Source organism: Lycium ferocissimum, chromosome 3 (genome assembly GCF_029784015.1).
Source record: "Lycium ferocissimum isolate CSIRO_LF1 chromosome 3, AGI_CSIRO_Lferr_CH_V1, whole genome shotgun sequence".
NCBI classification, from domain to species: Eukaryota; Viridiplantae; Streptophyta; class Magnoliopsida; order Solanales; family Solanaceae; genus Lycium; species Lycium ferocissimum.
Window position 1 is genome coordinate 62,895,059 of NC_081344.1, and position 15,995 is coordinate 62,911,053.

General features: G+C 32.3%; 1 protein-coding gene across 1 annotated transcript; it reads left to right on the top strand.

Moving 5' to 3' along the window:
* On the top strand, positions 1-15,343 carry LOC132048979 (uncharacterized). The gene is made up of 5 exons (XM_059439660.1): positions 1-74; positions 13,057-13,117; positions 13,423-13,730; positions 13,814-14,118; positions 14,310-15,343. Exons 1-5 carry the CDS (start codon positions 1-3, stop codon positions 15,341-15,343), a joined length of 1,782 nt encoding a protein of 593 aa, XP_059295643.1.
* Positions 15,344-15,995: the final 652 nt, after the last annotated feature.

The window sequence follows — 15,995 nt, forward strand, 5'->3', positions numbered from 1 at the left end:
ATGATTTGCCTGGTTTCACCAATCACTGGATCAAGGATTGGAGCATTTTCATTGCTAGCTAGGTTGTTTCCCAGGTTGTTGTTGTTGGCATCGTTGTGATCCTGGCTGCCAGACATTCTTGATAAATTCCTGGTCACAAGAAAAACTTTAAACAAAACAGGTGAGATTTAAACAAATCACCACTATTATCCTTAACCCCACGGTGGACGCCAAACTGTTTACCCCAGAAAAGGATACAGTTGAATTTGTTAGTGGTTTAAGGGATACATGGATCGATTTGTGGTAAAATGCATTTCAGTCGAATAATAACAGAACAGGAAATAAATAAAAAGAAAGAGCTTGAATAGCTTAGCCGGAGTGATTCTCTCAGTTAGGGTCAACCCGTTCCTAGTTGAAGCTTGATGGCAGGATTGACAGTTAAAAATGAATGCAAGAGATAACTCGAATATATCGCTTAAGTAAGAAATTGTAAAGAATATTGTGTACTAGAAATCTGATCCCCTTAACATGAATTATATCTCCTATTTATGGTACAAGAATCAGCCCTTTGGCTATGATTATCTGATAATTAAGACTAATTATGAGTCTCAAATGCTCATTCAATCCTAATTATAACATTTCAATCGGATTTGCTCCGATCGAGTAACGACTGCGAGTTGTATCCTCCTCATTTAATGACCCGATCCAATGACATCCCGTGGCAATATTGGCTCAACAGATTTCCTCTGATTTAGACTCAGAGACCCTTATCCTGTCCCGACGAAATGGTTAAGAATGCCTTTACCCGAGCTGCCATATGTCCTGCTGTTAATACGCCACGTGGCAATCTTTACTTTTCCATGTATACACTAGTACTAGTATGTTTGTTTGAAATGAGCTGGAATTGCAATACGACTTGTAAGGGTTTATATAGCCAATATTATTGTACCTTCTATAACTGCTTAAGTTTTAGATAAACAATACAATTCAATATGGAATTTAAACAAATAAATCTATGTTTCGACAATTATAAATCATCAATAATTATAAAAAAAATCTATATATTTGTTCCATAAAAAAATTAGATTGGCAGGTCATGAGAAGACGTATAATATGGAATACTTAAATAAATGAAAAATCATTTTTGATTATACACTTTTAAATGAAATAATCACTTAATTTAACTCCCTTTAGAATCTCATTGGATGTGTCCCCACTTATATACTCTCTTCTTTTTTAGGATAATCTTATGGAAATTTTAGTTAAACATTTCACAAAAGTATTTAAGTAACTAAATAAAAAGAAAAGATAAAGATAAGGGTGTCATTGATGATGTAATCCTCATAATTTGTCTTATTATGCAAGCTCACCTTGTCTTGCCCATGTCATTTCTGTTATGCTAGAAATTATCTTTTAAAAGGAAAAAAAGAATCATTTGAGTGCTAAGTAAAAAAGTTGTTGCTGTTTCCTTACTGTATTTTTCTATCATTAATAATAGTGACTTTTCAAACGCTGACTATTTGTTTGACTACTACAGGAAGTGCTAAACCTAAAATTATTCCATAACTAAAATAATGTGTTATAACATTTTTTTCACATAAATAACATGAGATTAGGGAAATATATTCCAACACATCAGTACCAGCATCTTGTTCAAACTAATGTGATTATAGTATAAATTGTGACCTCTTCTTTATTAAACTGTCCTAAAGGAGACAAAAGAAATATGCATATCTAAATTGTTTCATCAAACAATCCGATGATGGATTCCAAACGATCTAATGATGATCACATAATTGATACTTCATCCGGTTTATATTATACGGTATTTTTAACTTTTATATTAAATTAATAAATTCTTATATAATCAAGAAAGTATTAATTTTTATTTTTAGATTTATCTTTATTGAGTTAAGTGAATTTTTACATAACCAATAAATCATATTAAACAGGTACTATATTTTTAATTCTTTGATATTGTTAAGGAAGCAGTAAACTAATAGTCAAAATAGCGAATTAAATAATTGACAGTAAATAAGTGACAAAATAACGAAAGAATGTTTTTTATTTAATCGTTTGCAAAGAAAATAGTAAAGTTTTCAATATTCACGTGACTCTAGCCTTCTCCATGCTTTTCTAGCGATGAACTAACCACTTTTGTTTTGGGGTGCCAAATTATCTTTAAGTTGTCTTTTCTTTTAGTTTGTTGAGTTGTATCACATCATATTTGATTCTTAGATGCTCTTGAGTCTATGGATGAGGTTATACCTTGTAGCTCGATTTTGACATTATGTACTGAAGTTTGGATTACAAATTTGTTTACCAACCTTTGATTTTTGGACTATATAGTTATTTTCATTTGATAAATCTTGTAATTTGAATGGTTAATGAAGCTGTTGAGGATGGTTCGCTCCACAAAGAGCTTGTCAGGAGCCGATAATAGAACTTTAGAGATTTTGGATCATGACAGTAGTACTCTATTCCGTTTGGTGAACGGTTTTTCTATTTTAGAATTAATTTTAGAAAATATGTTAGAGGTAGTAACAATCAAACTGTACCAGGATCCTTTCGGCATTAATTGTACAAAAGTCATAACTTTACATTTAGCAAGCACTAAGTAGGAGTGATTGAATTACTCCAAAGTATTTTAGCTAAAGCAACTATGTACACTTTCTATTATTATGTTTTTTAAGTTATCATATCGGATGCTATATAAAAATTTACTTATTGGTAATTTGTTATTTTATAATTTATTTATAGGTTTAACTTGATGGGTTAGAATAAAAATTATTTATACTGCAACCAAACATAAACTCCTAGGAAATTATTAACCGAGATTCTTGGAGAGGCGGGAAAGTCAATATTAGCAATAGGATTAGTATTTGTCATTCAACACCAGCATTAAATGCCCTAACCTGTCAATATCAAGGTATGTCAATAGCATCTATTATGTAAATCATCATATAAAAAAGAAAGCAATCAATCATTGATTCCACTGCTGCTATTTGATTATCTTTGGATCCATTGAAAATGGCTTTTGCCGCGTCTCCCATTTCAAAATACAGAATATTATAACAAGGGATACTAAAGTCACTCTTGGCTGAAGCCATAGTTCATAGGATGAGTACTCATTCTGTTCTAATTATGTGGCACCTTTCGAAAGTTAATTTTTTTTTTCCTTTTGCAAGTTAATTTTTTTTTTTAATCGTGATTCAACATGAAATTTTTATTCGAAATAAAATTTACATATTTGAAAATTACATAAAAAGTAATATAAATTATAATAATTGACAATTAAAATTAATTAACAACTTCTTGTTTCAAACTATTTTTCCAACTTCAATTCTTTCAATTTTCATGAAGTAATCGTACTGTTTTGATTTTTATTCAAATTTAAAGGAAGTAATTTTTTTGGTATATATAATCACGATTTTGTTTTATATACTAGATTATAAAGTGTACTTTCTAATAATAAATAAATGCATCAAGTCATACATAGATTTGTTTTATACAACGAGCCAAATACTGAATTGATAATGCGAGAGTTATATTTCTTAATATTCACAATCAAACATTATTCTCTTTTCGTCTCAATTTATGTGATAGTATTTGACTGGACACAAAGTTTAAGAATGGAAAAAAGACACTTGATATTTATGATCTAAAATAAATTATAAAAATTTATGTGGCTATAAATCCCTAAATATAAAAAAAATATCATTCTTTCTTAGATCGATAAGAAAGCAAAAAATGTCACATAAATAAAAACAGATGAAAGTACTATTTTATGTGAGAAATGATTTTAAAATTATCAAATAAGATCGAATATTAAACATTTGAAAAACTCAGTTGAATGGGGGGACATGGAACACAATAGGACCAGGGAATCAGTCAAGTTAGTTGACTGGTCAAATGGAAACAATACTGATAGTGGGGGACTGATGTGGAATGTTTGGAAACTGAGTCTTAGATTGCACTTTTTTTGTTAATTTTTTTTATAGTTCTATCATTGTGATAGAGGAGTTTAGGCATGACTTTAACTTGTATATTTTCAAAAGATCATAATTACACGGAGAAGAATATAAACCTTAGCCTCCAAGACAATACAAAAGATGTTTATGATCAACCTATGATACAAAATTACACAAAAATATCAACCTATGCCTTAGATTGCACATTAGAACAGTACTTGGCATCTCCTATGAAGAAAAGAATCTATTCATTTTTTTTCCCAAGCAAAAAAAAAAAAAAAAAAAAATCTGCATGCATTTTCATTCCCACGATAGTTTCTTCATTATAAAGTTATTCAAATATACTTAACATTGGTTCTTGTAAATGTGGAATACTTACATTATACAACTTCTATAGAAGTTTAACTAAGTAAATTTATTTACTTAGGCTCCGGTAGAAATATGTGGATTCAGAAATCCTACCTCAGGAATAACTTGTTACTAGTAGGAGTTAATCCCAAAAAAATTTCAATCTCGAAAATAAAGTTAAGTCTCTCCTTACCAATATATTAGTAGAAGGCTTAGATATGTGGTGATCCAATGAAGTCAAAGCACCTTTCTATCTGAAAAAAATGGTGCTCGATGAAAAATTAAGGTACATTCTATGTTGTGGACTTAATAAAAAATGCTCTACGATACGTTCAGTGTTCTTACGAAGGAATCATACCATGAAAAAGAAAAAAAAGATAAAAAAAAACTGGAAGGCACTTAAAAAAGAGCCATTTTGAATTAATATTCATACTACTATTTCAATCATTAATTCAATATGTTGTTCTACTCTTGCCTAAATATTAATCATTTAAGCGGTATGAATCTACTTAGAAAATGCTGACGTTTAAGAAATAATAAATTTGTATATGAATCTTAGATTTATTCTTACTGTTACAATTAGTGGAGTGTTATAAGTAAAATATATAAAAGAGAGAAACACGTGAACCATTCAGATAAATATTCTTATGATTAAAACTTTTAAATAACAAAAATGTGTGACGATAATATTATAAACAAATATCATTTTACCATAATTAAGGCATAAACATGCATGTGTAAGCAAAATACATATTCTTCACTTATTAATTTAGTACAGACAAAAAATGCATGCGAGTAAGTTTTTTTTTTTATCATTATGAACATGAAGTAGTAATACTTTTCGTCACATTTTAACTGGCATTTCACTTTTTCATGCTTATTAAGATAAAACAACAAATACAAAATATAGTTTATTAAGTTACTATGCGTCATCGAGGATTTATTGGAAACATCATTTCTACCCCCACAAAGGTTTCTAAGGTCTGGGTACATCCAATCCTTTCATACCCACTTATGGGAATATTGTGTTGGTATGTTGTTACGTTTAATTTATTAAAAAGCTACTCTTAATCAATTCAATCAAATACCAGTATTTAAAAGAACCACTTTTTTAATATTAAAGATATAATTGAAATAATTATTTACTTTAGTGTTAAATTGCTACTGTTAATAATTATTTCAAAATCATTTTTGGAGGTAAAGCGAAAGTTAATTCAAGTATGATGAAGTATTGATTTGATCTTGGAAGGGGGAAGGTTCTAATCAGATTGGAAATCAAACACAGGATTCTCCTAGTGCTTTGTGCAAAGGACATTTATATCGGCTAGTGTTTCTAGCCTGAGGTTCTAATGTTTAAGAAATATTAAATTCATAGACTAAGCAAAGGCATGTGCAAGTTCAGTTCCTTTTACATGATTTTTTAGCCTTCCTAATTTAAAATGGAATGGATTAAACTAGATGAAATGGATTAGGTGATGTGGGTACTTTAATTGTTTGACACGTGACATATTTGATATTTTAAAATTAAAAATTTAGCTTATTCGTATGTGTGAGCCGTTAGTGATTAGTGGCACGAAAGGGTCAAATGTGTCACGATGGTGACACTTTTATGTGTAATTATTAATGAGTGAGATGGATATGTTTAATAGTTTTATGACATATTTAAGCTTTTTTCCTTTTAAATAATACCCAATAACCTTACTTCACATTCTATCAAACAATAATATATACTACCCCCGCCCCAAATAAATGTCATCTTAGTAAAAAGAATTAGTCCCAAAATAAATGTCACCTAAGAAATTCAAGATAAAAATTGGCAATTGTTTCCATTATACCTTTAGAGTTAAAGAAGTAGTCTTCATTAATATTACCATCCTCAAAAAACATCGGCTCCCCTCGTACTAATTTAGGTGACATAGTTTGACTAGACATGGGATTTAAAAAAAATAGACTTTTGAAACTTATTGTCTAAAACAAGTCATAGATACTTGTGTACTCCCTCCGTTCACTTTTACTTGTCCACTATGGACTTTGCACACCCATTAAGAAATAATAAATGAAGTGCATATTTGACCATGATACCCATATTAATTGGTTTATAATTGTATTGGATTTGGAGAATGATTTGGAAAGAGTAATTAATGCTAAGGGTAAAACAGCAAAAATGAATTATTTTTATCTTCATATGTGAAAGTGAACAAGTAAACGTGAAAATCTATTTTTAGAATAGTGGACAAGTAAAAGTGAACGGAGGGAGTAGCTATTAAGGGTAAAAGGGGAAGTTTCAAACTAAATTATTTCTAAATATAGAAATGTATCATTCTTTTTGGAACAGACTAAAAAGAAAAGTGTATCACATAAATTGGGACAGAAAATAATAAATAGAGAGTAATATAGTAAACTTCACATGATATTTATTGATTTCTTAATGAGCATGATTTTTGCTAAGGTGTGTCACCTTAACAAGTTTTTATATACAGTAATGCAAATATTATTGATATAACTACAAACCCTATACAGAGTATTAATAACGGGATAATTATTTTTTCGACCAAGTTTTTTTCCCAAACAAATTTATACACATCTTGTGTTAGGGGGAGTCTTGGAGTTACGATAAAGTTGTCTCTATTGACCTACAGGTCAAGGGTTCGAGCCTTGGAAGCAATCACTAATGCTTGCATTAGGTTAAACTGTCACATTTCTTGATATGGTCCTTCCCTAAATCCTGCTAACGCCAGAGGCGGACCCACATGGAAGGGTGGGAGTGCACTCTGGAAAAAATTATGTATATATATGTGTATATACTTTGAGAAATTAGTATATATTTAATAGTGCACTCTAACAAACGAAAGTGTCTTTGGGGCACGTTGGTTGCAACTACTGCTTCCCTTATATGTCACCCCGGATCGAACCCGAATGTCACTTTTAATTATTTTTTTGAATATATTTTTAGGAAAACAATAAGCATTAAATGAGTTCGCCCAGATTCGAACCTGCACTGTCACCTCATGTTGCCTTAGCCATTAAGCTATCTCTTTCATTTGCTTCACTGTATTAAATCTTATTTATTACACATATTTGACTTATATACTTATATTTTCGTCACTGCTACGCTATTAGTGACGGTTTGACACGATATTATCCCTCAATCGTTATTAAAAATCTTGTTGGCATTTATGTTAAGATAATGGTGCTCCACTATCTTAAAATTCTGAGTCCGTCTCTGCTAACGGGATGTTTTATGTACCAGGTTGCGCAAATTACTGGCTTTCTGCTGAGTGGCTTTTGGGTGGGCGGAGGAGGGGCCACCATATATATTCCGACAAAAACACCTGGCAATTAAATACGGCTGGCTAACGAATATTTCAGTTTACGAGGTTACGAGAACTATCATCATTATTACCTTATCGCATTGGGGTTTCTCCTTCTTGAAGCAAAGTATCATCCCTCTTATTGGCCAGACCCAAATGATACTCCCTTGGTTTAATTTAATACTATATATGATATGTTTGACCGAAACAGGAGTTTGAGAAAAAAAAAAAAAAATCTCCACATGTCATAATTTCATACACGAGAAGTGGTTAGTGGTGATCATTGAACTAATTTGTTTTTTGATTGAGTTAGGATTAAAAATACGGAACATATCTGCACCATCATTGTCTTCAAATAAAATATTTTCTACAGTAAGCAACACATAATACACCTTAACTTCCATCATATGAAAGGGGTTCTTGAGAAAATAGGATGAATTGAAAAATAGACTACACTAAAATTAGGTGCAAAAAACCAACAAGATAGACTTAGTGGATACATTAGAAATATAGAAAGAAAAAAATTGGATCGGAGAATGTAATAATTTTGTCATAAAGTCTCTATTGAATTGATCGAACAAGCTAGAATTGATATACCCTGAAACCTATTAGGCTGAAAACTCCATAGAGCGCAACAAAATTTGCAGACCCCCCAATTAATACCAATGAATAAAAATATTTCAAAATCACATAATATCCCGCGACAGTCATCACAAATATATTCTTAGAAGTTTTAGCCTTAATCTTGTCAGCACTCGATATCATATTTATAAGACAACGTTATTAAGAGTGATGAAATGATTATAGAATAAAAAGTTACAATACAAACATATACTGTAGACAGGTATTATATAAATTTTGGAACTAACTAAAAGGAAAAAAAAAAGTCATATAACATGAAATGGGAAAAGTAGCAATTTCTTCCCCATTTGTTCTTGTGTGTTTTATTCCCCTATTATATCTTGCTAATCATTCAAAACCTTAACTAAGTTTTACTTGGCATTTTAGGTTATTCTGAGAGAGAGAGAAATGGACATTTCAAATATATGGAAGATAAGTGAAGTGTGAGGTTAAAAGCTAGACTATGTATACATTTATCCCCAATTTAAGTTTTGATATGTTAGTGCATTTATTTTAGCTTCAAAATTTGCTAGAGTTTTTAAATCTTACTAGAAATTTATATATCAATAGGAAATTTAGAGGGCTTTTAGTGATAGAGAAACTAATTCTTTGTTATGTTGAATTGTGACGGCTAGAAATAGAGCAAAATGAACCAAGAATTCGTAAACCCAACCAATCTTACCTGTGATTAAAGCGCAGTTTATTATTCTCTCCGTCCCAATTTGTGTTACAAATGAAATTATGTCAGTCAACATATTTTTTCTGACCGAAATTTCTTTATATGCCTTTCAAATATTTTAAGTTATTAATTATTGTGATTTATTTTTTACGTAGTTTTCAAATATATAAATTTATTTCAAGAAACGGGATCAATTACATGTGCCACATAAGTTGGGACATAGGAATATTTTATTACTTACAACTTAAGTTTAAACCATAGCCTCTAGTATTTACGATTCTTAACTTATATGTCTAAAAGCAGCTAGTATAAATTGTTCCAATCAAGCTCTTAAATCCATGAATGGGAATTTAGAAATTTGAATACCATACCAAAAATTCGGTAAATTTCACGGTGCATTTCGGTAATTCGGTAACCATAGTTTATTTGACTTCGACTTACGTATATACTCATGTAATAAAGGATTATGACTTCGACTTTTCTCAATTATATAAACTAACACCATACACAAATAGACATATTTAAAAGAAAGTACAAGCAATTTTCGTCGTTAATATTACACAACGGATAGTTGGACATTTTAAGAATATTTTATCACTTACAACTTAAGTTTAAACCATAGCCTCTAGTATTTACGATTCTTAACTTATATGTCTAAAAGCAGCTAGTATAAATTGTTCCAATCAAGCTCTTAAATCCATGAATGGGACCGTGCTTTTCTAGTTTAACAAGTTTTAGTGGAGCATGAGCTGTTCGCTGCATGGCCATTTTTAAATTCAAAAGCAGCTTGAACAAGCAACAATATGTGATAAACTTGATCTTTTTGACACTAGAAAAATGATATATATGAGTCACGTGCTACACGCGGTCAAGAAATTGTATAACCAAATTTTTATATGCCAAATTGGACAGTATGACAATGAGACCACTAAGTATGCAGTTTTAATGCGACAGTTCAAGTTGTTTTCTTCCGGTAATGAGTTGTTCCCTCCGTTCACATTTGACTTACACATCCCTTAAATTGAAATAAATAAGATGATAATTTACTATATCACTCTTAATTCTTATATGTCGGAAAATGAATTGGAAATAGTTATAATATTAAATAATGAGGGTAAAATAGGTATACAATAGTAAATTATCTTTTTGTTTTACAAGTAAAAATAAACATCTATGTTTAATATCCTGGACAATCAAAAGTGAACGGAGGGTAGAAACCAAAATATTATGAAGTGTGCATAGAATAACATATCATTGTTTAAATGAAAATGTTTATTTATAGAAAGATTCTCCAACACAAATTTGAGAGAGATAGAGAGAGGAGAAAAGTACAAAAGAGAAATGGGGCTTGGTTTTTGGGGTGAAGGAAGACAAAATGATTGAGGAAGAGGGCAAGAAGTAGTTGGTGTTTGGCTGTTTTGTTTGTACTGATTCTGTTTGTTTTTTAACCTGGATTGGAATTGGATCTTGTTGTGTCCTTATTCTGTTTTTTTTTCCTACTTCTTGTAGGAGTTCACATATTATTTTCTCCTTTTGTTTTCAAGTGTCCCACTGCCCACAACAGATTGGTGTTGGTTCTGTTATCATTTCATGAGCTCATAGGGTCCCTCAACCATGTTGCCTACCTCTCCTGTAACTGTCACCATCCTTCCTTAAATAACAATGTTGGAATTGCATAACCAAATATATTATAATAATCCAATCCCTCATTTGAGTATCTATATTCCAAATTCTTATTTTGAGACTTTGTATATGTTAATTGTACTATTTTTATGACTTGTTGGTATTACTCGAGTTAAAATTCAAAAGGCTCGAGGTAATGTCGGGCGAGCTTTAAACATTTCAGCTGTTGCTAATGTTTTAAATTTCTGATGCCAGATTTTGTGCATAGCAATCGCGAAAGAGGTGTCGCGATAGAAAAGAGTAAAAGATGGATTGAGTGATCAAGTAAAAAAATTTCTCTGTGATCGCGAACCTTGGACCACAATAACAGAGGTAAAAAAATATTGACTCTCCACGATCACAACAGAGTGACCTTGATAGTGAAGAATTAATTGGAGAGTTGAACATAGGGAAAATACTCTTTGTGATCGCATGAGCTTGGACTTGAGCACGATCATGAGAGCGTGTCTGCTATTACGATGAGAAAGTACCTGGTCATAATTTGGGCAATGATGAATTTCAGATCTCATTTTCTATTACTTTTTTGAGAAAAAAAAGGAGCTGCTGGGTGACTTTAAATGGATTGATTTTGACCCTAATCTTAATGTAATGATTCCCTAACATCCTTTGATGATTATATTTAATATTGATTGGATTTGAACCATAAAAACATGAGACCTTGATAGGTAAAATTGGGGTTTCAGACCTAGCTAGTTCATTAATTTGATGAATTGAGAATGTAATTGGACTCTAATTAGGAATCTAATTACATAATCAAAACCTGAAACTTATAGATAATCCGATTCTATTATTTGTTTTGGGGTCTGGCTTGTTTGACTGAGGGTTGCTTCTCTATTGGCGCTGACTTTATATAATTGACCTAAACACATGAAATTGACCCGAACTATCATAATTGATGTCTTTAATCTATATTTTACATAGATTGAGGTCGTTGGAGGTCGACTGAGAGGTGATTGGACGCTTTAACATTAGGGAATGGTTGCTTTTTCTAAAAGCATGATTTATAACCTGCATAAATATTGTTGGCAATTTCTTTCAATATACCTAGTATGTTGAGGGACGAGTGCATACTAGAACATTATGCAATTTTAAGCTAAAAACGATATCTTTAGAGATTACTTTCTACGTCAAAGTTATGCTATGGGGGTGCGAATTCGGATTAGTCGGGAACCCAATTCAACTAGCACCTCTTGAAATCAACCCCAATTCAAATGGGTTAAAAATTTAGTATAAGCTTCACACATGTGCTATCAAAAAAATTTGAATGCCAACTTCTAATTACAACACTTTTAACATTTTGATCTTTAGATTTAGAGCTTCAAGTTTAATTATGGTGGGTTAATGGTGGTATTAATGGGGTAGTACTACTACCTGCTGGAGGAATGATGAGGAAAAGCCTGACCCTTTCTGCACTTGGTTATTGTGTTAAGGAAAAAAAAAAAAAAAAGCCTAAACCGGGGAATAATTGATAGTTGGCCCAAAATTAAACTTGGGTTCATTACGGATGTTCCCTTTTAAGAAGAAGATGGACTTGTCCAATAAGAAATACAATATTTGGGCCTAAACTGCAAAAACATTTAAATTTAAGCGTTTTAATCAGGTCATTTGCAATTTTGGCCCTACTTTGTGCTCGTCTTTAATTTTGTGCCTCAAGGCACAACTATTTTGCTGGACATAGGTTTATATTTTTGGATCATAATATTCCACAAGTTATGTCCCGCGTCCTTGAAGAACTTATGCTCCGCTAGGCATAAGTTCAATTTTGAAAGTCAAAAATTAAAGACCAACCCATTTGAAGGAAAAAAATTAAAGACCAGCCCATTTTGAACGACAAACCGTGCAGTTTCTTCCTTTTATCCATGTGTAGAACTTAGACTTGAAATGCATCTCATTGTTGAAAACAAGCAAGCACTTGCTTGTAACCATCAAAGTTAGGTAGTGCCCTCAAACTTGAACGCTTAATCAACTTAATTAGTAAAAGAAATGATTGCAAGAAATATTTAAGGTCCTACACTCAGGGGCGGATCTACGTAGAGCCCAGGGTGTTCATCCGAACCCCCTTCGTCGAAAAATTACCTTTGTTCGTATAGCGTCAAAATTTTATTTTATGTGTATATATATAATAATGAACCCCCTTATTACAATCCAAATACTTGGTTGAGCGGCGAAGGGGGTTCAGTTTCGCGCATGGGACGCAGGTTCGAACCCCGCTTGCAACATATTCTCAATATTTTTAGCTTCAGGCGTTTTCAATATTTTTTTAAAAATAAACAAAACGACGACATTTATTAAATGGGTAGATCTAATTGGGATTTGAATAAAATCCCTAATCTAAAAGTCAAATAATAAAAAAACCCTATTGCATAGTTCCTGCTCTTTCCCTCTTCCACAGTCCACACGACCTCACTATTCTGCCTCTTACATTATTTTTTTTTGCTCTATTGATACTTGATTGTCGCTGAAGCTGTTGCGCTCGTCGCTGCTCTCCAGTCTCCAGTCTCCAGACTCCATTCATGGCTTCCTCGGTAAGTTCTTAGTTCCCTTCTTTTTCTATTTTTCCTCAGGAGAATAGGCATTCAAACACAAATTCATTTTTGCAGACTGAAATACAAATGGCCTACAAAGATAATTTCTTCTATAAATTTAGCATGTTCCTAAATCCTAATAGGACAAGCAATTAATATATCAGTATAGCAGAGAGATTTTTTTTTCCAGAATTCTATATATTTGCTATGAAGATTAGATAGATTGCTTCAATTTGCTAGTAACTAGTCTATAGAACTCTTTAATTCTTTTATGTTCTAACAAAATTCTTACTTTTACGATTCAGTCTCAACATTCACTGAAGAAGTATTTTACCAAAGTACCAAAATCAAGTTTAGCGTCTCCTAGTCAACCTAACCAAGAAGCAAATGCCAACCATTCAGAAGTAGCGTTACATTCTTCTCAAGAATTTGATTTGAGTACTTTAAACTATGATCCGGGTGAAAGAACCCCAATTTTGGACTATCATCCAAATCATCGTGATGTTATTAGAAGAGCATACCTTCAGAATGGCCCTTGTCAACCTCGGTTGCTTCAGCGTGAGGATCCTCAAACGAATATTTCTGGATCAATGCGTCGTTTTAATTCCGAATGGTTTGATGATGTATATCATGATTGGTTGGAGTATAGTGTTAGTAAAGACGCAGTCTATTGTTTGTATTGTTATCTATTTAAAGGCCATACATTCATCAAGGTGGAGGTGAAGTGTTTTCAACTACTGGGTTTAAGAGTTGGCACAAAAAGAGTAGTCTTGGGGGACATATTGGTCTACAGAACAGCGTACATAATCAATCAAAAAAGAAATGTCAAGATTTATTGCGACAACAACAGTCTGTTGAATTTGCACTTGGGAGACAATTTAATCAATTTAAACATGCATATTGGGTTCGCTTAAGTGCTTCAGTTGATGTAGTAAGGCTTCTTGTAACTCAAGGATTTGCATTTCGAGGTCACGATGAATCTAAATCATCACTTAGTAGGGGTAATTTTCTTCATATTCTCTCATGGTATGGGAAAAAGTGTGATAATATTCGTGATTATGTCTTTGGAACATGCTCTCAAAATGATCAAATGACTTCTCGGGGATTCGGAAAGATATTGTGACATCATGTAAAATAGAAACAATTAAAGCTATTCTTGATGAATTAAATGGTGACTACTTTGCTTTACTAGTTGATGAGTCTTTTGATGTGTCACGCAAGGAGAAAATGGCTATTGTCTTACGATATATTGATAGAAAAGGATTTGTGATGGAGCGACTTATTGACATTGTTCATGTTCAAGATACTAGTGCTTTATCTTTAAAGAGGGCGATCGTTAATTTACTTGCTCAACATTCCTTGAGTCTATCACATGTACGTGGACAATGTTATGATGGGGCAAGCAATATGCAAGGTGAGATCAATGGCCTTAAAATGTTGATTAGGCAAGAAAGTAGATCGGCTCATTCCATTCATTGTTTTGCTCATCAACTTCAACTAACTCTTGTTGCGGTCTCTAAAAAATGTATTGAAGTGGGAAAACTTGTGGTATTGGTTTCAAATATTTTGAATGTGTTGGGATCTTCTTTTGAGCGTATGGATGAATTTCGAGATTCTCAAAAAGAAAGAATTCAAGAGGCATTAGATATGGGTGAGCTTACAACCGGTAGGGGCTTGAATCAAGAACTTGATCTTTCAAGAGCCTGTGATACTCGTTGGGGATCTCATTATAAATCTTTTAAAAAATTTATTCTTATGTATGGCTCTATTGTTAATGTTCTTGAATCACTTGTTCATGATGCACGATTAATGGATGAAAGAGCCAAGGCAATGGGATATCTCGACGCTTGTCGAACATATGAGGTTGCGTTCATGTTGCATTTGATGAGTGAGGTTTTAGCAATCACAAATGAGCTTAACAAATGCTTACAAAAAAAGGAGCAAGATTTGGCGAATGCCATGCTACTTCTTGAAGTAGCAAAAAAAAGGTTGCAAGCGTATAGGGATGAGGAATGGGATTCTCTCATTGCTAAGGTATCTTTATTTTGTATCAAGCATGACATTTTGGTACCTAACTTTAAGGATCCATATGTTAGCTCTTTAAGATCACGACGAAGACTTGGTGACAATACGGAATCTTACATCATTATCGTGTTGAAGTGTTTTGCAATATTATTGATTGGCAACTGTCATTGTTTAGAGCTTAAAGATCGTTTTGGCAAATGATATTTGGAGCGAATACGACTAATTTGCTTCGTGGAATTGCTTGTTTGAATCCAATTGAATCTTTTATATCCTGATGACTTTGATGAGTTAAATATGAGTGCTCTTGAGAATCAACTTGCAAGTTACATTATTGATGTTCGTGATGTTGATGAAAGGTTCTTCGATCTAAAAGGGCTTTGTGATCTTTCGAAAAGATTAGTTAATAAACAAAGAAGCATTCAAATTATCCTCTTGTATTTCGCTTAGTGAAACTTGCTTTGCGTTACCAGAATTTTTCTGCCTAAAGCCGGCTAATGGTTTTATAATTGCCGAGGTAATCCCGAGCAAAGCTGCCCCAAAAGGTATGTGACGGACGAACTCTCTTGAAGACACGTCCTTTGAAAGAGCTTTTTCGGCAATGAAGTATTTTTATCAAGAATGACTTGCAGATGAAATGAGTCAAATGAGTGATGATTTTTTTAGCGGTTGTTTGGTGCCTTATCTAAAAAAAGATTTATTTGATAATATTTCTAATGATGCTATTATTAAGACATTTCAAGAAATGAAATCTCGTAGAGTACAATTGTAAAGCTCCATGGTTCTTGCATAGTCTAACTTAGTTTCCACTCCAAAAGCTTACTAGCTCCATGGTTCTTGCATAGTCTAACTTAGT